Below are 19,017 nucleotides of genomic sequence, written 5' to 3' on the forward strand. Positions count from 1 at the left end.
CCTACACATTCTCGTCTTTCAAAGAAATATTATCTTAGAAACTTCAGCCACTTGGCCTTCAACAGCAAGGACCAGACGACCATTTTGATCAAGTTGTAAAGGGAGGATAACTCTTACTGTTGCTTTGTCTTGCAAATTTTAATGTCAATGATGACAGAGCATGAGATAACAAGTTCAGTTCTCTATTAGTAATGGGTTTATTAAATATATGTTATCTGTCTTAAGTTGGTAATTTTGAAACCTTTCTAAATATTTCAATCATATTAAATAATATCATTTAGATTCCATATGGTCTCCCCAGAAATATGAGGGCATTTTGCTGGCAAAACGGTTTTGAAAGCTTCAACGTATATATGTCAATAAGCTACCAGGAATGGTTCAATGAGTTTCCCAGTTATTTTAATACTGACCAGGAAGGAGATTTTATCATACCGGTTATTACATATGTATTTTTTCCTTTAAAACAATGAGAAAAAGAATAGTGTTGTGGGTGAATCAAAGGAACATTAAAGAAATCTTTTTTTAACAAGAGAAATCTTTTTCAACAATTTCTACTCTAATATTTCTATATGTAATTAGTTTCTTTTATTTTTTAAGTTAGACTTCTAAGATGAAGCACAAACTTTCTCACATCCTGCATCTGCTATGCCTGGAAGCAGTTACATGTACCTCCACCATTAATATAAGAAAATAGTTGCTTTTATCATCATGTACACAATAATCAAATGGAGTGATTTTGAATAATTGTTACCACTAAAATCTAACATGATAATGATAGTAATATTTACAAAAAATGACTTTGGGACTTGAGAATACAAACAAAAATACACACATCAGTTGCCAGAGGGCTGTGAGGTGATGGGGCTTAGAAATCCCTTGAACAGTACAAATTTAACTGTACCCCTTTCAACTCTGACATGTTGAGTATTCATTGTTTGATGTTAAATGACACACTTAGTTATATTCAAAATAATTAATATTATTATATTGATGTACATACCCTCCCACATATATTTTGTGAACATCATGGCCTATTGTACAATGTCATGAGTATTTATTCCTAGACATTTACCTGCTGTTTTACTGTGTATGAGAAGAAATATGTCGAACTCTCATAACTCTTGCAAAATTGCATAACACAAACATCCTAGGAACTTGAATTATTACGCTTGTATCCCCACCAATGAGTGGCATAACAACTTTAAAATACATAAATTAGAGAATAATTTTATTTTCATTTGGCTTTTGCATTTTTGTAGGAAACACTGTGTTCAGAAGTGGCCAAGATAGCTATTTAACAGAAAATTTACTCTGTTATTAAACATGTCACCACCTCACAAAGGTTATGATATGATAGACAATTAAATAATACATTTGGGAGTGATATCATGGTTAGAAATTAAACAATGGGCAGTAATTACAGATAATAAGCAACACGACCATATTTACAGGAATTGCATTTTGTCATGAGCGATATTGTATTCCGCTTTAGTTCCGCATTACCACTTTTATACGCTGCTATATTTAGCTGCAAATGTCGGACATCGAGTCAGTAGCATTGCCATTGGCGCACTTTGCAGAACGGAGTAAAAATACAAAACACAAGAAGTACAGATGATTTTGCTCTTATTAAATGTTTGTCAATTAAACACATAGTTGCATGCCACAGATATAATTCTCTACGGTGTTTATCCCAGTTCTGGTCGTATCCCAGTTCTGGTCGCTACACACGTGTCTTCTTAAAGCGGAAAGCTGCCGCGGATTGGGGGATGGGTGCTTACCTCCCTTACCCGAATAGTTCTATTGCACACTGCTTTTGCAATGCTGCGTGTGTTATTCAGGCAGGCAGGGAGAACCATGCCAGGGAGAAATTCATGTCCGGCCTGTTACTCAGTACTCCCTGCATGCTATTGCAACATATTATTCAGAGGAATAAATACCAGGCTTCCAATAAAGTATGGGATAAGAGCGCAAGCCCCAATAAAATATTTTTGACCGTTTTTGTCATTATATCTTATTTATTTTTTTCATGATCATATGCGTGATACTAGGTCAGTATGCAAAAATGAGTACTGTATTTGTACATGTGTATTTACATTGTAAATGTCTTGGTGCAAAAGTACTTAATACCTCATGCAACACAATACTAGTCACAATGTTCAGTAATACTGCTCAACATGCCTTAGTCCTTTGGGACACACGTCACATTTACTGTCAAACAGAACGTTGCATATTAACTTTCCATTTCACATTCTTCCTATCAGTGCAACGTACATATTCGTTCCATGCACTGATTTCTTAAAACACACAATGAAAATATTCTGAACTCTTTTTCTGTGATCAATTTCTTTTTTCCCCACAAACTAATTCAAAAGAAAAGAAATTGCACTTCTTAAAATCTTTATCAAAAATTTTCCCCTCACTCAATCACTTTTCCACATGCACTTCGAAATAAAAATGTCACCAATTCCAAACATTCTGATTACACATTACAGTTATCATCACTTGGTGCCAAAATTTATTTTGGTACTTTTATACCTTCCATTTATTTCTGTTACTTGTAATCACTAATCAACAAAACATTTTGTGAAAATATAACTACTATTTTACTACGTTTTCTTCTTACGATTTCATATGATGGTTTATGGTCATATGGGTTACTTATTTCTATAAAATCAACAGGTTGGTCTGTATTTTGCAATTCATTCTTTTCTGAAAAGTAATATATAAAAAAAGAGTTAATTTAGTACTGTTGAAATCGTTGCTTTCATTGATGTACTTAGTTAAATTAATGCATCTATAATTGTGCCGAACAAAGCAGCAAATCTGTGTCACGCTGACTGCCTATCGGGGTGTGTTCAATAACATGACCTCTTAATTTCAAATGATATGCAAATAAAAGTGACAAAGCCCTTTGCATATTCTTTCAGAGTTGACTGTACCTTATCACGAGCAAGCGTTTATAAATGAAATCTTTACTTGGGAGTTGAATGTTTTAACCTTTATCAAACAACCTTGGAGCAAGTGTCGCATGGCACTCTTTGAAACCTTCGTGGAAAGAACGTGCTCGATTTACCTCAAAAGTTGTGAAAATGTAGGCACCAAAGGCTAGAGTTAATAGAATATTGCTCGACATACAAGGAACGTTGACGATTTGGAAGTCATTCCAAACAGATTCAAATGTCATTATTTGCTTCAATGTTGCTAACCTGGGATATATAATTATATGACACATCACCACTGCCTGTATCGATAGTTTACATCTCAAACAAGACGGAAATATCATACTGCGGGAAAATTGGTAACCTGTGGAAATTTTGTGAAGAATGACAGTGTGTGACTGCTCCGAGAAGGATTAGAAAATCAGCTTTTGAATTATGGAGATGAAGTAGGATTTAACGTTCCGTTCAAGGTTATTTCATTTACATATCATCGCGCATGCACGTGTGTTTCTGGCTGCTTGTACTAGTCCGGACCTTAACACGACCCAGGGTCCAGTACGGATCAAAACAACTTGTACCCTCGTTGTACGGACTGGCCATTGGTCAAAGCAATACGTGACCGGTCAGCCAGTCGACAAAAAAAACAAGATGTTTACTACAACTTACCTGCTACAAGTTGTATCAAACAGGCTGACAACACCACGCTGACAGTCGGTCGCCACACACCCATATTGGACAACCAGGAAGTTGTTCCCCTTGAGTGCAAAACCGGGTCACCTATTGCAACACGGGTACATCTAGTACTGCACACTCTATAATAAACATGTAAACATCTGAAATGCATGTCTGTCTTTGTCCTTGATCACATAAACATACATAAGGCTCAGAACTAATATTAAAACAAACGTGTCATTTCGGTCAATTCGTCAAGGAAATATTTCATAAATGGAAGCGTATTAAAATTCATAACATGGACACGTTTGTGACCAAGTAACATTTTCAGATGGTATGTTATTGATGGGTGGCGCATTTACGATCCCCGCTTATGTCGAGACTTTTCATAAAGTGAGAAAAGTCTACCTTCATAAGTTTATGAATTGAAAACTGGTTTACATTAGTCGCATGAAAGAGACACGCACAACAAGTGTCCAGTGTGTAAGGATCAGACACTCTCCCTCACTGTGTTATGGTATAAACGAGTCAGACAAACCATAATAATATAATCAATGAGACCGACACAGACGGTTTTTGTATTGTAGTAGTTGTATGGAGTCATTGGCAGCTGTCGACTAAATGGAGAGTTTGCAGCAGATGTTGCATACTTTATGTCAATAACAGTCATACTTCCTTAATAGTGTGGATAGGTGAAAAGCATACATACGTAACATGATTCAATGTGACTGTATAGTGTGTATTTGAGCGAGTGGAATAACTGAAGTGTGAATTCGGGTGGTTTCATCAACTTAATAGGACATGTTCATGATCACTTCCTTCTAGTGTTAGGTAAAAGTAATAATGTCATGATTATACATTATAAAGACTTGACCATTAGAGTTCGTTGTCAGATTGAGGTACGAGTATGTTTAAAACTCGCAATGAAAGGGTGTATATTACAACATAATGTGATTAAGTATCACTGGATATGAAAGAGAACAAATCTACTTCCCTGTGGCATTCCAAGGTGTACCTCTACTGATAGTTGTAAGTTACAACTTACTCACTGTGGATATCCCAAAGGAATGCCAAAAAACACATTATTGTGGGTTCTATTCCGAGTTTGTTTACTATATTATATTTGTCAATATCACACCATCCCAAGCTGACGACCCATGATATTGTAAGTGGGGAATGTTCAAAGCGGTTGTGAGTTTAATCTCCCCACACTTATTGCGCTTATATTTCAAAATAATTAACCATCAATTGTCGCTATTAGCGAAAGGCTACTACGCTTAAGTACCATTTCCATATTTGCCACAACAATCACATGGTATGCTTTCCATTGCAAACTTGGGCTGAACATGCCAACTGAGAAACAGAATACATGTACCATGATTTAGTCCCTTTTTCTATTTTTTAGCCATATTTATTTGTGAATAATCATCCTTTTTTTGTATGTAAATCATTTTAAACTTCGTCAGTGTTTGAGTTGTAGATCAGCTGGATCCTCTCACGCTTGCTCATGACATGTTTTTACCTAACAAGTCAGAGTGAGTGAAATAACATCGTCTCGGTCGGAGGGTCTTACATAAGCAAACTCAGTCATAATTTACATATAACATAGTCAGTGAATGTGTCTCTTTCTTCCCTATTCAAATGTGCAGATATTACACTAAATACCACTGTTGCTTACAAGAATATTTTGTATTTATAACTGAAAGAGAAACAAGTAAAGAACTTTATGGGTAGGATGATTGTTCATTATTACATTTGGAGGAAAGGAGACCAATAGCTTTCCGGACCACAGAGTGCATGTACTATGATACGCATGATACGCGTTTTCCGTCACATAAAAACCTGCAGGATATATACCCTTAAAAAGACAACGGAATATGGATATTTTTGGCCATAAAAGCAAAATTAGCGGACCAAGAGGTGCAAAAGGAAGAGGTTGAACGTGTTATAGTGTCAGTGATCAAAACAAGGACATGCAAACCATTAGTCAAGAAACACGTACGATGCGGAACAATGCAGCCGGCGCATTAACAAAAGGGCCATTGAGTTGCACGTACTGCACGTGCAGCAGCACTATGGACTATATAAAAGTGTAGGGTTTTTGATTGCCTGTCATCTCCGTCAATCGAACAGGGACAGTTCAACAGCATGCCAAGATTAACAGAAGTACAAAGAAACAACGTCATATGCCGCTTGCAGGCAGGGGAATCCCAATCAGCTGTAGCCAGGTTTCCAATGTAGAGCCCAGCACCATCACAAGGCCATGGGATAGGTTTCAACAGCATTGGTCAACACGTGATCGGCCAAGGTCGAGACGAACAAGGGTCACCACCCCCGCCGATAACCTACGTGAAAGGACGACGACAGCCCCCTCAACTGCATCCCAAATACCCGGACTGTGCAGAATCTCCGACCAGACCGAACAAAACCGTTTAAGAGCAGCAGGTCTACGAGCAAGACGTCCTGTTCAATGCCTCATATTGGTGTCGTCAACACAGGGTTATGGCCTCAACTGCGATTGAGAGATGTCAGGTTCAGCGACGAATCAATATTTCTCCTCCGTCGAGGGGGTGGAAGAGCACGGGTCTACAGACAACTGGAAGAACGTTACGCCGGAAACTGCGTACAGAAAATAGACAGGTTTGGTGGGGGTAGAGTCATGATCTCTCAAGATGGCAGGAAATGTTTGGTCCACATCCAGGGTCATGTTACGCCTCAACGAGACATCAACGAAATTCTCCTCACACACGTCCTCCCAAATGCAGCCAACGGCAACGGTGTATTCCAGCAGGACAATGCTCGACCGCATACATCACGGATCACAAGAGCCTGTCTACACAACAACAACGTTGATGTTCTCCCCTGGTCCTCCAGATCCCTGGATTTGAACCCGATAAAGCACCTGTGTGATGAATTGGATATATGGCTACGCCGACGTCAACCACAACCCCTGACGTTGCAGCAGTTTGCTTTTTCGTTGCAGGCCGAGTGGGCTGCCATTCCCCAGGATATGATTCGCATACTCGTCTCTTCCCTGGACAGGAGATGTCAGGCCGCTATCGATTCCAACATGGACATACGCGTTATTGATGGTTGCTGACCTTCACCTTGGACTTTTCCTCTGTACTGATAACTGAAATGACTACAATCACCAAGTGTTCTCACCACAACATTTTGGCTCAATACCCTGTACGGTTCCTCGTATAAATGTTTTTTCCTACCTCACACAAATCTTGCTTTGCGTTTTCTTTTTTAACACACCTGTCTCACTGGTTATATCAGGGTTGATACAATAATGCATCAGACCTGCGTCCATGGTCTTGTAGTGCGTCAGCCTAGGAGAGGGAGGTCGGTGGTTCGATCCTAGCCGCGTCATACCAAAATACGTGATAAAGATGGTACTTGTTGTTACCCTGTATGGCGCTCGGCATTACAGCCTCAAAACAAGGACAGGTCGTCTTGTAGTCAGAAGAAGGTGTTATTATGTAATGGTAAGAAAGTATGTTTGTATGAGTTATATGCTGTCGCCTTGCTTTGAAGTAATTACAGGAAAGAGACAAACGCATGTGTTGGAATGGTTTAGAATTCAGACAGTCACAATCGGTGTAGCATTCATAACGACCTCGCCGAGTGTTACTATCATTGAATTATTTATTACTGCATCAAATATGAACTTTATCAGCAGACCGAAGCTACCACGTAGACAGTTAGTCATCGAGACACCCTCCATTGAGGACGACCGGGAAGTTGTTTACAGATCAGTGTTTGAATGCACAGACTATTCACATTGGCCTGGTGTCTCTGTCATTATAACAAAAGCACTCGCTCACATGTACATTTACCTTAGAGGGTGTATACTAAGTCGAACTTTGGTATTGTAATAATGCAAGCCTCGTAAAGGTTCAGAGCATCACCCATAAATATTTTTTGTCGAAGCATCATGACAAAATTCACCGCCACATTCGATTAACAAATGTGAACTTTTTGTTGCAAATGAGAGAGGATCCATCAGACATTCATCAGAAACGTCGTGTTCATTGTGTCAGCAGATGCACTCTGGTATCATGCATGTGTGATGCTCGTAATTGATGCTGCCCAAAGGAAGTTATAAAAGAGTTTATAACAAATACAATATCTGTTGCCTTGCAAGAAATCACATGACACGACACTATGAGTGGATCGTGTCTCGGGCTCAACTTCCGACATTGAATCGAGTTTAATATAATGAAGCTAGATAAGTCATTTGGATGCACATGTTTCTGTTGATGTTGTCTGTGGTAAGGCTATTAGTAATATGTTTTCAGGCTCTTTATCTTATCTTTTCTTATTATTGATATCGGTCTCTTGTCAAATCATGAGCTACAAATGTTATTCATAAGCTACCCTTATACAAGCAACGCCTTTTTGTAACATTGACTTTAGATACTGCGCCAACGTTTAGTAAATAATTAATAAATTCCTACACTTGTCCTTGTTAGAAACGATGTGAAATACACTCACTGTAATAAAAAAAGGCATCTAACAGGGACTCGTTTAGTAATCTACATATATTGCATGTTGCATAAAGAGCCAATAAGATTATCATTCTTGGAATTTATAGACATGACAACTGCTACAGAAAGAGCGATAACCAACAATGTTTAGTTGCATGTTATATGCACACTGTAGTGTTCGCTTTTTTACTTGGATACCATTAATAGTTTTCGAAAATAATAAACTTATACATGAGTTCACATATGTTCTGAGATAGTTCATATTGCAATGTTCCATTGCTGTACTTACTTACATTACTGTATGTTTAGTAATACCAACCGAACAGCAACTCTGTGTGACGTAGGGATGTGTACCATTGACATTCATTGACAAATGAATTTGTACTTTTCAAGGTGACTTTATCGGAGAAATGTATCGTTTCATCCCGTTGCGCTCCAGCACACGAATTATGTGAAACGTAAAGCTAACTGGGCCAAGCCTGCTCGTTGGTGATGACATTTATCGTGATTGAAACTAACCTTGGGTGGCAACAGTATTACAATAAGGTAAATGAGAACGTATCGTGTCCTAGCTGAAATAAAGACTGAAAACCAGTAAAACAGCAACATACAACGACCTACCTGCGATTAGCTGTATCCAACACGAAGACAACACCGCGCTGACAGTGAGTATCCACACACCCGCTATGTGTGACAACCAGGAAGTTGATTTCGCAAGGCTGTTTAAATAGGGCCACCTATTGCCACACGGGTTAACATTATGCTGCTCACCGTCAAAATAAACATTGCAGTCTATAAGCAGGGGTCTGCTTTCATACAATGTAAATATTTAAAATGCATGTATTTTTTGTAGCTTCAAGGGCATGTTTATACATAACGTGAGCATAGTGCACAAGTGTATGGCCAAGACACATTGACGGTATTTTATGGTTGGGGGCCTGCGTTGACGGAAGAATGTGTTTCCTTTTTTTGATGTTGGTTTAAAAAGTCACAAATGGAGCTACTATAGCTATATATTCACAATACTTCATACTCATTCCATTTAAAATTGCAATTATGAGAATATGTTGAGACATTTTCGTATCCATGTGGTTTAATCTCTTCACAGTGCTTGTAAAATTTTGCATAAAGTTCAACGCCAGATAATAACCAGTCTCGATTATCCAACGGAACAGATTTCATTGGGCGTAAAAGGAAAACTTACGGGCGAAACAATATGAATGAGCCACTGAAAATCAGTGATGACACCAGGTGCTCGCAACAAGGCGAAACATAATTTACATAAAAAGATGTTTTTTTTGTTTGACGCCGCACAGCAACCATGCCACAACGACATGTAAACAGAAATCTAATGATGCCAGAGCGCATTTGCTGATTTTATTGACACTAAAAACTAGATGTTAATTTTGAATTACGTCTGATGTGTACAATAAATGCCATACTTTTGAAATGGAACTGTAAAACAGACAGGAGTAATGCACAAGGCGCCATGCTTTTAAAGTTGACAGGTAAAACAGACAATTTGACAATTCAAAAGGCAGATACAAACATCTATCTGAAGCAGCAAGTTCAGTCAACTGCCATAGTGCACCTACTTTGACCTGCGTTATCAAAATGTGAGACCACTGAACATATATCCTGTTTGGACGCTTACATTACTAACAACAATAGTTCAGCGAATATTCGCTGATGGCCTTAATATAGTAGGTACATGATTTTATTGTGTGAGCGTAGATTTAGACACGTCTTAGTACCTGCACTGAAAGAAGTTTATATTGTCAATGCTTAGAGCCACGAGTAATAATCTATTTATCTGTTTTTAATTGTTTGAATACACTCCGTCTCTCCTGTATTGTTAGATGTATTAATGATTAAATATAAAATCAGACACACGTATTATCCCTCTGTGTCCTATAAGTCCTGGCAAATGCATACACACGCCCTCCATGGCATACTTGGTATATGAATCAGACACACACAACTCCCTGAGTGTTAGATTAGGAATTAGTGTTAGATTCATAAAATGAAATATTCCCTGTGTGTTGCACTCGTCACAGGAATCAGACGAACACACTCTCCACACTCATCCACCTAGGCACACGTCATTTGTGTTATGGTAGTAACTGGTCAGACAGAATAACCAGTTGTTTAAAACTAAACTAAGCCGCAAAAATATAGGTTGGCAATTTGTAATTTTCCTAAAAACAGCGATAACTAGTGGAAAGTGGGTATTGGGAATATGACTGCCCAGGAACAGGTACCAAAAAACACCTCACCCGAACGCGCCACCTTTGACGGCGCTCGTGCGGTGAAACAGGTTTCCCGTCTATGGTATGTTAGCTGTATAAATGCGTTCGTCCTCAGGGTATAACCACACGTGATGAAAGCACACAAAAGAAATGCCACGACTGTCACAGGAGCAGAGAGAGAGAGAGATAGCCATCGGTATGGCCGAAATATGCGCAACACAGGTTCAAATTGCCAGAAGGTTGACAGTAGCCAGGCTGATTCAACGGTTCAAGCAGACAGGGAGGACACAGGACAGGCCTTGAACCGGAAGACCCCAAGTGACAACACTACTGGAAGACGGTCAGATGCGGCTCATTCACCTGCGAAACAGATTCGTAACGGCGACGGCGACGGCAGCAACGGCGTTAGGACATCCCATTAGCCGACGTACAGTAATACGACGACTTCGTGCTGCTGGAATCCGAGCATATCGTCCTTTCCGAGGTACTGACTGCTCAACATCGACGCCTGAGCCTGCGATCGGCGAGGCAGGTTCGACGCTGGCAAGTGAGAAATTGGCGTTGTGTGCTGTTAACTGATGAAAGTCGGTTTAACTTGTTTCGGAATGACGGCAGAGAACGAGTATATCGACGCAGAGGGGAACGTTAGGCTCCGGCGTGTATTCGAGAGGTCCATCAATTCAGCGGGGGAGGTGTCATGGTGTGGGGCGGTATTTGTGGAGATCAGAAGACTGATTTTGTGATTATATAGGGAAACCCGAACGCTGTGCAGTACAGAGATCAAGTGTTGCAGCCAGTTGTGCTTCCCTTCTTACAAAACCAACAGCAGGGGACATTGTTTCAACACGACAATGCCCCATACTACAAGACTGACTCGGAACTTTTTAAACCAGCAGAACGTTGACGTTTTGCCCTGGCCTGCCCACTCACCCGATATGAATCCTATTGAACAGATGTTGGACCATCTTGACAGACAGATTAGAGCACGCCATCAGCCTCTCGTCAACAGACATAAATTGCAGCAGGCCCTGAGAGACGAGTGGCAACGGATTCCAGTCCACGTCATCAGAAGACTGACGTCATCGATGAGGCGGCGTATCACAGCATGCACTGAGGCAGCTGGAGGTCATACACGCTATTGAAGGCAACTGTGTCGACAATGGACATGTAGTGTGTCTGACAATATTTTGGTGACATTTCAGACAACTTTTGAAAATGAAATTTCTTACCCCACCATTGTTTACCTTGTGCTTACATTACCTGTGATTGCAAAATTTCATTCAAACTGTGGTTGATCAATCATCTGTTACCCCTCCCTAGATCATATTATATTTCACAACAAAACCTCTTCTTGTTATTTTTTTATCGATCATGGAACTCGAACTATACTTTCTTTTGCCGCCCAGTTTAGATATGGAAGGCAAACAGAGGATGTTTGGTGAACCCAAACTAACTAGCATGGGAAATTAAAAAAAGAAGTAGATATTATCACCATTGAGGCAATGTCCATACTGTCTTACATATGAAAATATACGGTTCTGTCGGTTGTCATAGTTATGTTCCGTAGTATGGTCTAGTATGGTCTACAGAAGCTCAAGAACAACGTGTAAACTGGACAAACAACAAAGACCACCATGAAACTCCTGTAGATTGCATATTGTTCGTGCTGTTCCACGAACGGTAAGATGCTCCATGTGTGGCATTGTGTGACCATAAAATCTTTTTTGATCAACAATCTTTAATCAGTGAGTTAATTAAGAAGTGCAAGGGCGTGAGGAACGTGGGTCATTTAACGTGTATATACTATCTTTTTTATTTGAAACGTTATAATAGTGGAGTCAGACTACTTAGTGAATTGCATGATAAGCATTGGTACCTCGATCTCAACATGGCAGTGCAGCCAACTAAGATATAAGAGTGAATTAGTGATCAATTAATTTTTTACATCACTTCCATATTGCATCCATATCGCGATGAGAACAAGTTAATTACTTATTAAATGTCGACAAAGGACAGTAAAACAGTGAGGTAAGTAACACAGTTTAGCTATAACAGAAATCAGATCAATAAATGAAAACAATGATTTTTCATTGGATTATTCACTATAAATTAAAGCTAGCTTACAGACCACAATCAACCAAAGCTGGGCCACCTCACTGGGGACAAAGATATAATAGGAAGTTTGAACCCTGAAAACATGTTTACACATAAAACCCTGCAATAATAAACACACAGAGAGGAAAGCAGAGCATATATATGCACAATATTTTGATGGAAAATGTGTCTGATACGATTGAAAACCAGATCTATTTTCTTACAAAAACCATATAAAAATCAAATGAGGTGATTTCGCATGTATTTGTGTTTGTTATTGTATAAGAGAAGCATACGTCATACGGAAAATGATCAGAGATGACAGCATTTACGTTTTATCACCAGGTAAAGTTGATCAAACACTGTACTTGTAAGCATATATGTATGTAAATATATATATTTATATATATGTATATATATATGAACATTATTACATAAGTGTGTACATATACTTACCACATCGATACAATTGCATGGATCGATGCTCATGATGTCAATCACTGGATTGTCTGGTCGAGACTCGATTATTTGCAGACCGCCGTCATAGAGCTGGAATATTGCTGAGTGCGGTGTTAAACAACAAACAAACAAACATATACCTACTCGGTGTTCTCCCCATGAAGGGGTCAAGAAGAAGCTCAGAACCAATATCAAAAACGATAAAGACGTTGTAAAACGTACCATGTCTTCACACATCTTTACCCATACAGCAAATATAAGTTTGAAATCGACATTCATTGAGTGGCTATCAGGTTCATGTTAAGGCATTATATTTCGCCAACACTTTGCTGTCATACAGTTAACAAATATATCATAGGAAGGGCATGACATGTGTAATATATTGCTAGTATATCAGATAAAAACCGATGGATATATCATCATTTTCAGATATAACACAATATGTGTATGAAGATATATATGCGCATAAAATCAAACGACAACTCACATAGGCAACTTGGCTGATCTATTCATCATACGATCCTCATTTAACGCCTTCACATTGTTTTATAATGCATATGTACAAAGTGAAATAGGGATGACATCAATATTGATAAAAGTAAAAGTTTTGTGTTTTTTGTGTGAAACAGGAGTTTGATTATAAAGATAGGAAAATAGCTTAATAACCGTAAAAAACTGTAAATATATAGTACTCGTGGATACGGGCACATTGGTCTGGGCAGTAGCTTGTACAACCCTACGTGAGCAAAACAGGAAAACACCATGGACAGGCACATTGTTGATATCTGCTTTCTCAATTTCTGATTTATTCTTTATATCTGACAAAGAGACTAAGCTAATCTTTGTGAATGTTTGTGGGCTTCCAACAAAGGGAAGTCATTGCTCATGTAAACTGCAATTTATATATATTTTTATATGGGGTACATGGCAGCCGATATGTCATGGTTCACTTGCATTCTATTTACCACATCTCATGTGTGCATATCGATGAGAATACTACATATCTACCCATACCCGAATCAGTGCTACAGAATGCTATAGTTAAATGATGATGGAACAAGACCCAGTTTGGCAGCTGTGTCATGTTGTATTTAAATGGACTCTGTTTAGTTCTTTGTTTAGTTCTAGAAAAGCAAACTATTACACTACATTTAAGACTACTATTATATTAGAACCTTATCTATTAAGTGTAAATTTACATAAGTTTAGAACAGCTCTTTCTCGATTCTGTTGTGGCTCACATGATCTATTTATTGAAACAGGCAGATATGAAGGTATTGCAAGAGAACACAGACTTTGTAGGATTTGTAAAACTGATTGTACTGAAGATGAATATCACTTTTTATGTGTATGTCCAGTGTATGAAGATTTAAGAGCAAAATATCTAAATAACTATTTCTACCGCAACCCAAACGGTAACAAATTTTGTAAATTAATGACTTGTGATTGTACAGAAACTATTAGAAATCTATCAATGTTCATTTATCATGCCATGAAACTAAGAAAATGTATGAATTTGTAACACGCCCCACACATTGTACTATAGGCCTTTGGCCTCATAAGTACCATGAATAAAGATTGATTGATTGATTGAAATGGACTCAACATCATGTACCTTCGTCTTTTTCTACAGATGACAACTGCTGCAACTACGACAAGAATTGTTGTCACTGTCACGGCAGGTGAAAATACTTAGTCACCCATTACTGGGTTGTTTTGCTGAGGTAAAGACGTTCGAAAAGAAGTTATACTTCAGCGAATGATAGACTGTGCTATCACAAGTTAGAATATGATCGCTTGTGCAGATACTATTAATTCCTTTTGATTGAAGAATGGCAATATCTATCACATCAATCATATCACTCATATCACTTGTGCGTGTCTGATATTCAATCTCTTTGATGACGGTTGCAGCATATATTCCGTTCTTGAAGGCTCATTCCGAACAATCTGACGCATGGTAATCGTCATATTTAGAATGTGTATTCAAAGTAAAGGTTTCGGAGATATTTTGTGGAAATTGTTATGACGTGGCATTCAGCCAAATATGTTCAGATGGTTGAAAGGGCGAAATTAAGGTTTGCGTTACAGATTCGGTGTAATATCCATTATATGGTTGTTTCTGGTACCGAAAACATAATTTTTAACCAGAATAACTGAACCACGTTAATAAGACCCAATACTTAAAGGCACCTTTGTAATTTTTGTTTTCCTAGAGTACACACTACTATTATGACGTCATAAAGGTGTGAAGTCTAAGCATTGACAGAGCACAGCGTTTTGATTCCGTTTATTGAGGGAGCGCAAGTGATCTTATAATTACAATATAATAGCAATGATGTTATACTATTCTTAAAAGCAATAAATCAAGTAAATGTTAAAGTTATCTATGTCAAGTACTACAACCTGTGAGTGATATTTTTTTTGGAATTTGAGTAAATAATTCTAGACTTACTACAGTCGTCACGTGTTTTCTTATTAACATAGTTTATACACATAACTCATTTTAATGAAACATTGTGTGACATTAAAACAATAACAAACATGTGACTATCATAGTCATACAATGTTGATGACACTAAAGTCTCCTAGTGCATACAGAGGCTACAGATGCAATGACCCATCACATATGATACTACTGGTATACACAACATGCCCTATTAACTTACTTGGTGCGTTATCATATACAATATAACTTGACAATAAAATACAACAACCAAAACACAAATAAACAAAACGAATACACAAATATGTTCGTAGAGCTTCAGCGTCAAAGGGAGATAATAATAGACAATTCTAAAGCGCCACTAGTAACAAAGGGTGATAACTCAATATGCACTTTACAACTTATCAACATAGCTTACCTTGTTATGAAGGAAGATAATTTATAATACATGACTTTCGATGAAATACGCATTGTTTAAGTACGACGAAGACTATTTTCATGTCAGCGAGGCACGTGAACATTGACATGCCTGATTAAAAATGTACCATTGTTATTTTGTTTATAGCACTTGTTTATATAACATCCTTATAATAATACATAATCACAATCTATCAAGTGAATCGTCTATTACAGATATTTTCAAATGGATAGACCGTCGCTGATTACTTTGGTCAGTTCACTAACACAAAACATACACATTGATAGTGTGACATGCCGCAACACAGTTTTCTACGATGTATATACATATATTTAATCGCAATCCATATAAATATATATATACACACAAGTTAACAGATCAAGTAAATTTGTCATGTCCATGTATTTCAGTTCACCGACCACATACAAAGGTGGTGACACCATTATTACACATGCATACACAGAGAAAACTATAATTATAAGGTAAACACCAGCTTTAGCTTAAATATAGAAACATATATACATTTATGTTGTCTTTTTGTATGAGTAGAATTGTAAAACTATTTACAGTTCACAGCAGGGGACATTGGGTTACAGCAAAGTGTTTTGTTCTGACTGACCGGCAATGTTGAATCATGTGATCTGTTTGAAACAAAACCATGCACGCATGAACATACGTTGTTTAATCAAGTATCCTGTTACAAATCAGTGTTGAATTGAAACAATTAATACACATGCGTACATCGTTGAAGTTGAATAAAACCTTACTCCAAATGAACTTACATAATTCACATTGTAACTGTGCCATATAGTGACTGAGTGTGTGAGGTCGGTGGGAGGATCAATAGACACCTAACGCTACAGAAATACGTAAATTAAGAATTTATTTATTACAATTTTAAACCCACAAAAATAGAAATATATCTTACAGTTAAAGGTCACCTTTCTGGACTATAGGTACAAGTACCAATATATAATTCTATTTAAACCGTAAGTTTGTCACTAGAAAGTCACTTAAGTTTCCCGATCTCACTGTATTCACCATCCGTTCCACGTGACGTGTTGTCAAGAGTTTCGTACGTCCGCGCTCCATTAGAGTCGGACACGTCACATGACGTCAGAGCAGTGGCACCAGTTCCTAAATCTGTTTTGCCAGATGTAATGGTGCAATATGTATCTCCTTCCATCTTGGCGTCATATGAGACGGCATTGAAACTGTCGTATGTCCTAGTACCTGGGCCAACGTCATCACTGGCCTGCGATCGTTCAGTTTGAGCGTTTGATACATTGTTTCGGTGCGATGTCTTGTCTAAGCGTCTGGAATGTGAGGGCATTCAAAACTTGGTGTAAACAAGTACATGAAAGACATAGAAGCATTATCCAATATGACGTCATGTTCATGTCAGGTATAATCCTATCTTCGGACGAATTACGTTTTGAGTTTTTAAAATATTTATCTTTGAAATATATATTTTGATCAGAGTGATCATTTACCTATTCCTTCTCCTCCAGACAACAACAGTGACGATGCCACCTAATACAGCACCAGCCGCGAATGCCACTGCTACGGCAACTGCTACGGCAACTGCCAACTGGGTAGCGTTACATCCAGCTGGTTGTACACTTCTCACGTCTTCTGAATACATGAAAGACAAGATCAATGAATGAGTAAAGGTAAATATGTTTGATCTTATTTAAAATGAATATTTAGCAAAACATGGAGTATAAGCATTGTCATCAAGTACAAGTTGGTCCTGTGTCTAAAATAAACCTGCATGTGATTCGCGGCATTTCAGATTATTTTGTTTTTATGAACAGCTCGCTTGCATCGATTTATAAACATAGATTAATGTGTAAGTAATGGATATGAACCAATGGATATAATTCAGTAGACATGACTGTTTGTATTTTGTTCAAGATACAGCCATTGTGTTGTTCAGTACCACCACATGTAACTTCGTTATTTCATTTTATTATCTTCTTTGGACATGTACAAACTTATGTCAGCAAACAGTTGAGATGTTAAATTTCCTATCATATGCTATGAATGATTAAATGAAGCCAGTCCAAACAATTTCTGGTTTTAAAGTGCTAGCCCACTGCGATAGCATGTCTTTTGCTATTGACTGTAAACGTGTAGCGCATCGATTACATTAGCTTTCAATTCTCACTGCTCTTCACACTTCAATTCCAACGCTTGATGTTGCACATCTTTGTTTAACAGATATTCAGTACCGTTTTAACACATCATACCTTGCTATATTACCGTCCAGCCACTGCCAACTCTCTTCTCACTGCCTACCTGTTGACATAACATGGTTACCTGTACAGTCCGCTTGTGTCCACCCTGTTTCACATCCCCTGTCACAGTCCCCTGTTGAGCCACAGGAAGAGTTCCTCACACAGTGTCTGGAGGCACAGGTCTTGTCACAGTTAACTCCATAATGATTAATATCACAGGCTGTAAAATTATCGAATAAGCTTTATACTGTGGTATGCCGTGAACCAAACGTAGGAAACACGACTGAATTTATGTCAATGTTTATCTTTATACCCAAACTCTGATCTTAGCCAGTTTTTGACATGTACAAAAAGTACTCTCCCCAATTTGGTATTTTATGTCTGGAATTCTATGGTTAAATAGTATCATATCATAAAGGAGAATCACTTTCAGCAATTGGGTACAGTTTTATACACATTTCAATGTTTAATGTAAACTACGGTTATCACCCTCTCTGCAGTCTTCACCCATCCACCCTGGCTCACACCCGGAAACACATGTCCCTTGTACGTGATCACATAGCGAGTCTCCAGCACACTTTCTATCAGAACAATATTTGCTGCAGTTCTGTCCATAACTTCCACTTGGGCATGCTGTGGAGAAATCAAAATGTTCATGAGTATATTACAAAGCATCTATTACTGCGAAGTGTTATGTTTATTACTAGTCTTTATTAGAAAATCTTAAATGTTATTAATCTCTGGTATAAACATAAATGTTGTTTGTGCCATCGCCAGGTATCAGGTAAAACAGGATAGCATCAGCGGTATTGTGTTCTAAACAGTTATTGTTTAAATGTTTGAACAAGACGTATCCCATTGCTCTCAAACGAAAACACAAAAACCATAAGCAGATAACAGAATATCATACAATTGTTGAATACTATATAACACAGTGTTTAATCATAGTTGCCATGAACACATTAACACATTACAAAAGATCTATATATATGTTTATTGTTTCA

The 19,017-nt window shown here is 38.0% G+C and overlaps 2 protein-coding genes across 6 annotated transcripts in view; both read right to left on the minus strand.

Annotated features, from left to right (window-relative positions):
* The window catches only part of LOC124147532, a 159,542-nt gene that overhangs the window by 76,010 nt on the left and 64,515 nt on the right, over nt 1-19,017 (minus strand). The gene's annotated exons all lie outside the window — the stretch shown is intronic.
* Nucleotides 15,185-19,017, minus strand: part of LOC125376054 (multiple epidermal growth factor-like domains protein 10) — a 184,177-nt gene continuing 180,344 nt past the window's right edge. The window contains exons 8-11 of the mRNA XM_048387376.1: nt 18,503-18,646; nt 18,096-18,233; nt 17,267-17,408; nt 15,185-17,089 (exon numbers count right to left, since the gene is read on the minus strand). Of these exons, the coding sequence (XP_048243333.1) occupies nt 16,783-17,089; nt 17,267-17,408; nt 18,096-18,233; nt 18,503-18,646 (731 nt within the window). The 3' untranslated portion in view covers nt 15,185-16,782. The remainder of the gene's footprint in view (nt 17,090-17,266; nt 17,409-18,095; nt 18,234-18,502; nt 18,647-19,017) is intronic.

This window comes from Haliotis rufescens, unplaced genomic scaffold, assembly GCF_023055435.1.
Source record: "Haliotis rufescens isolate VD_foot unplaced genomic scaffold, xgHalRufe1.0.p SCAF_7, whole genome shotgun sequence".
NCBI classification, from domain to species: domain Eukaryota; kingdom Metazoa; phylum Mollusca; class Gastropoda; order Lepetellida; family Haliotidae; genus Haliotis; species Haliotis rufescens.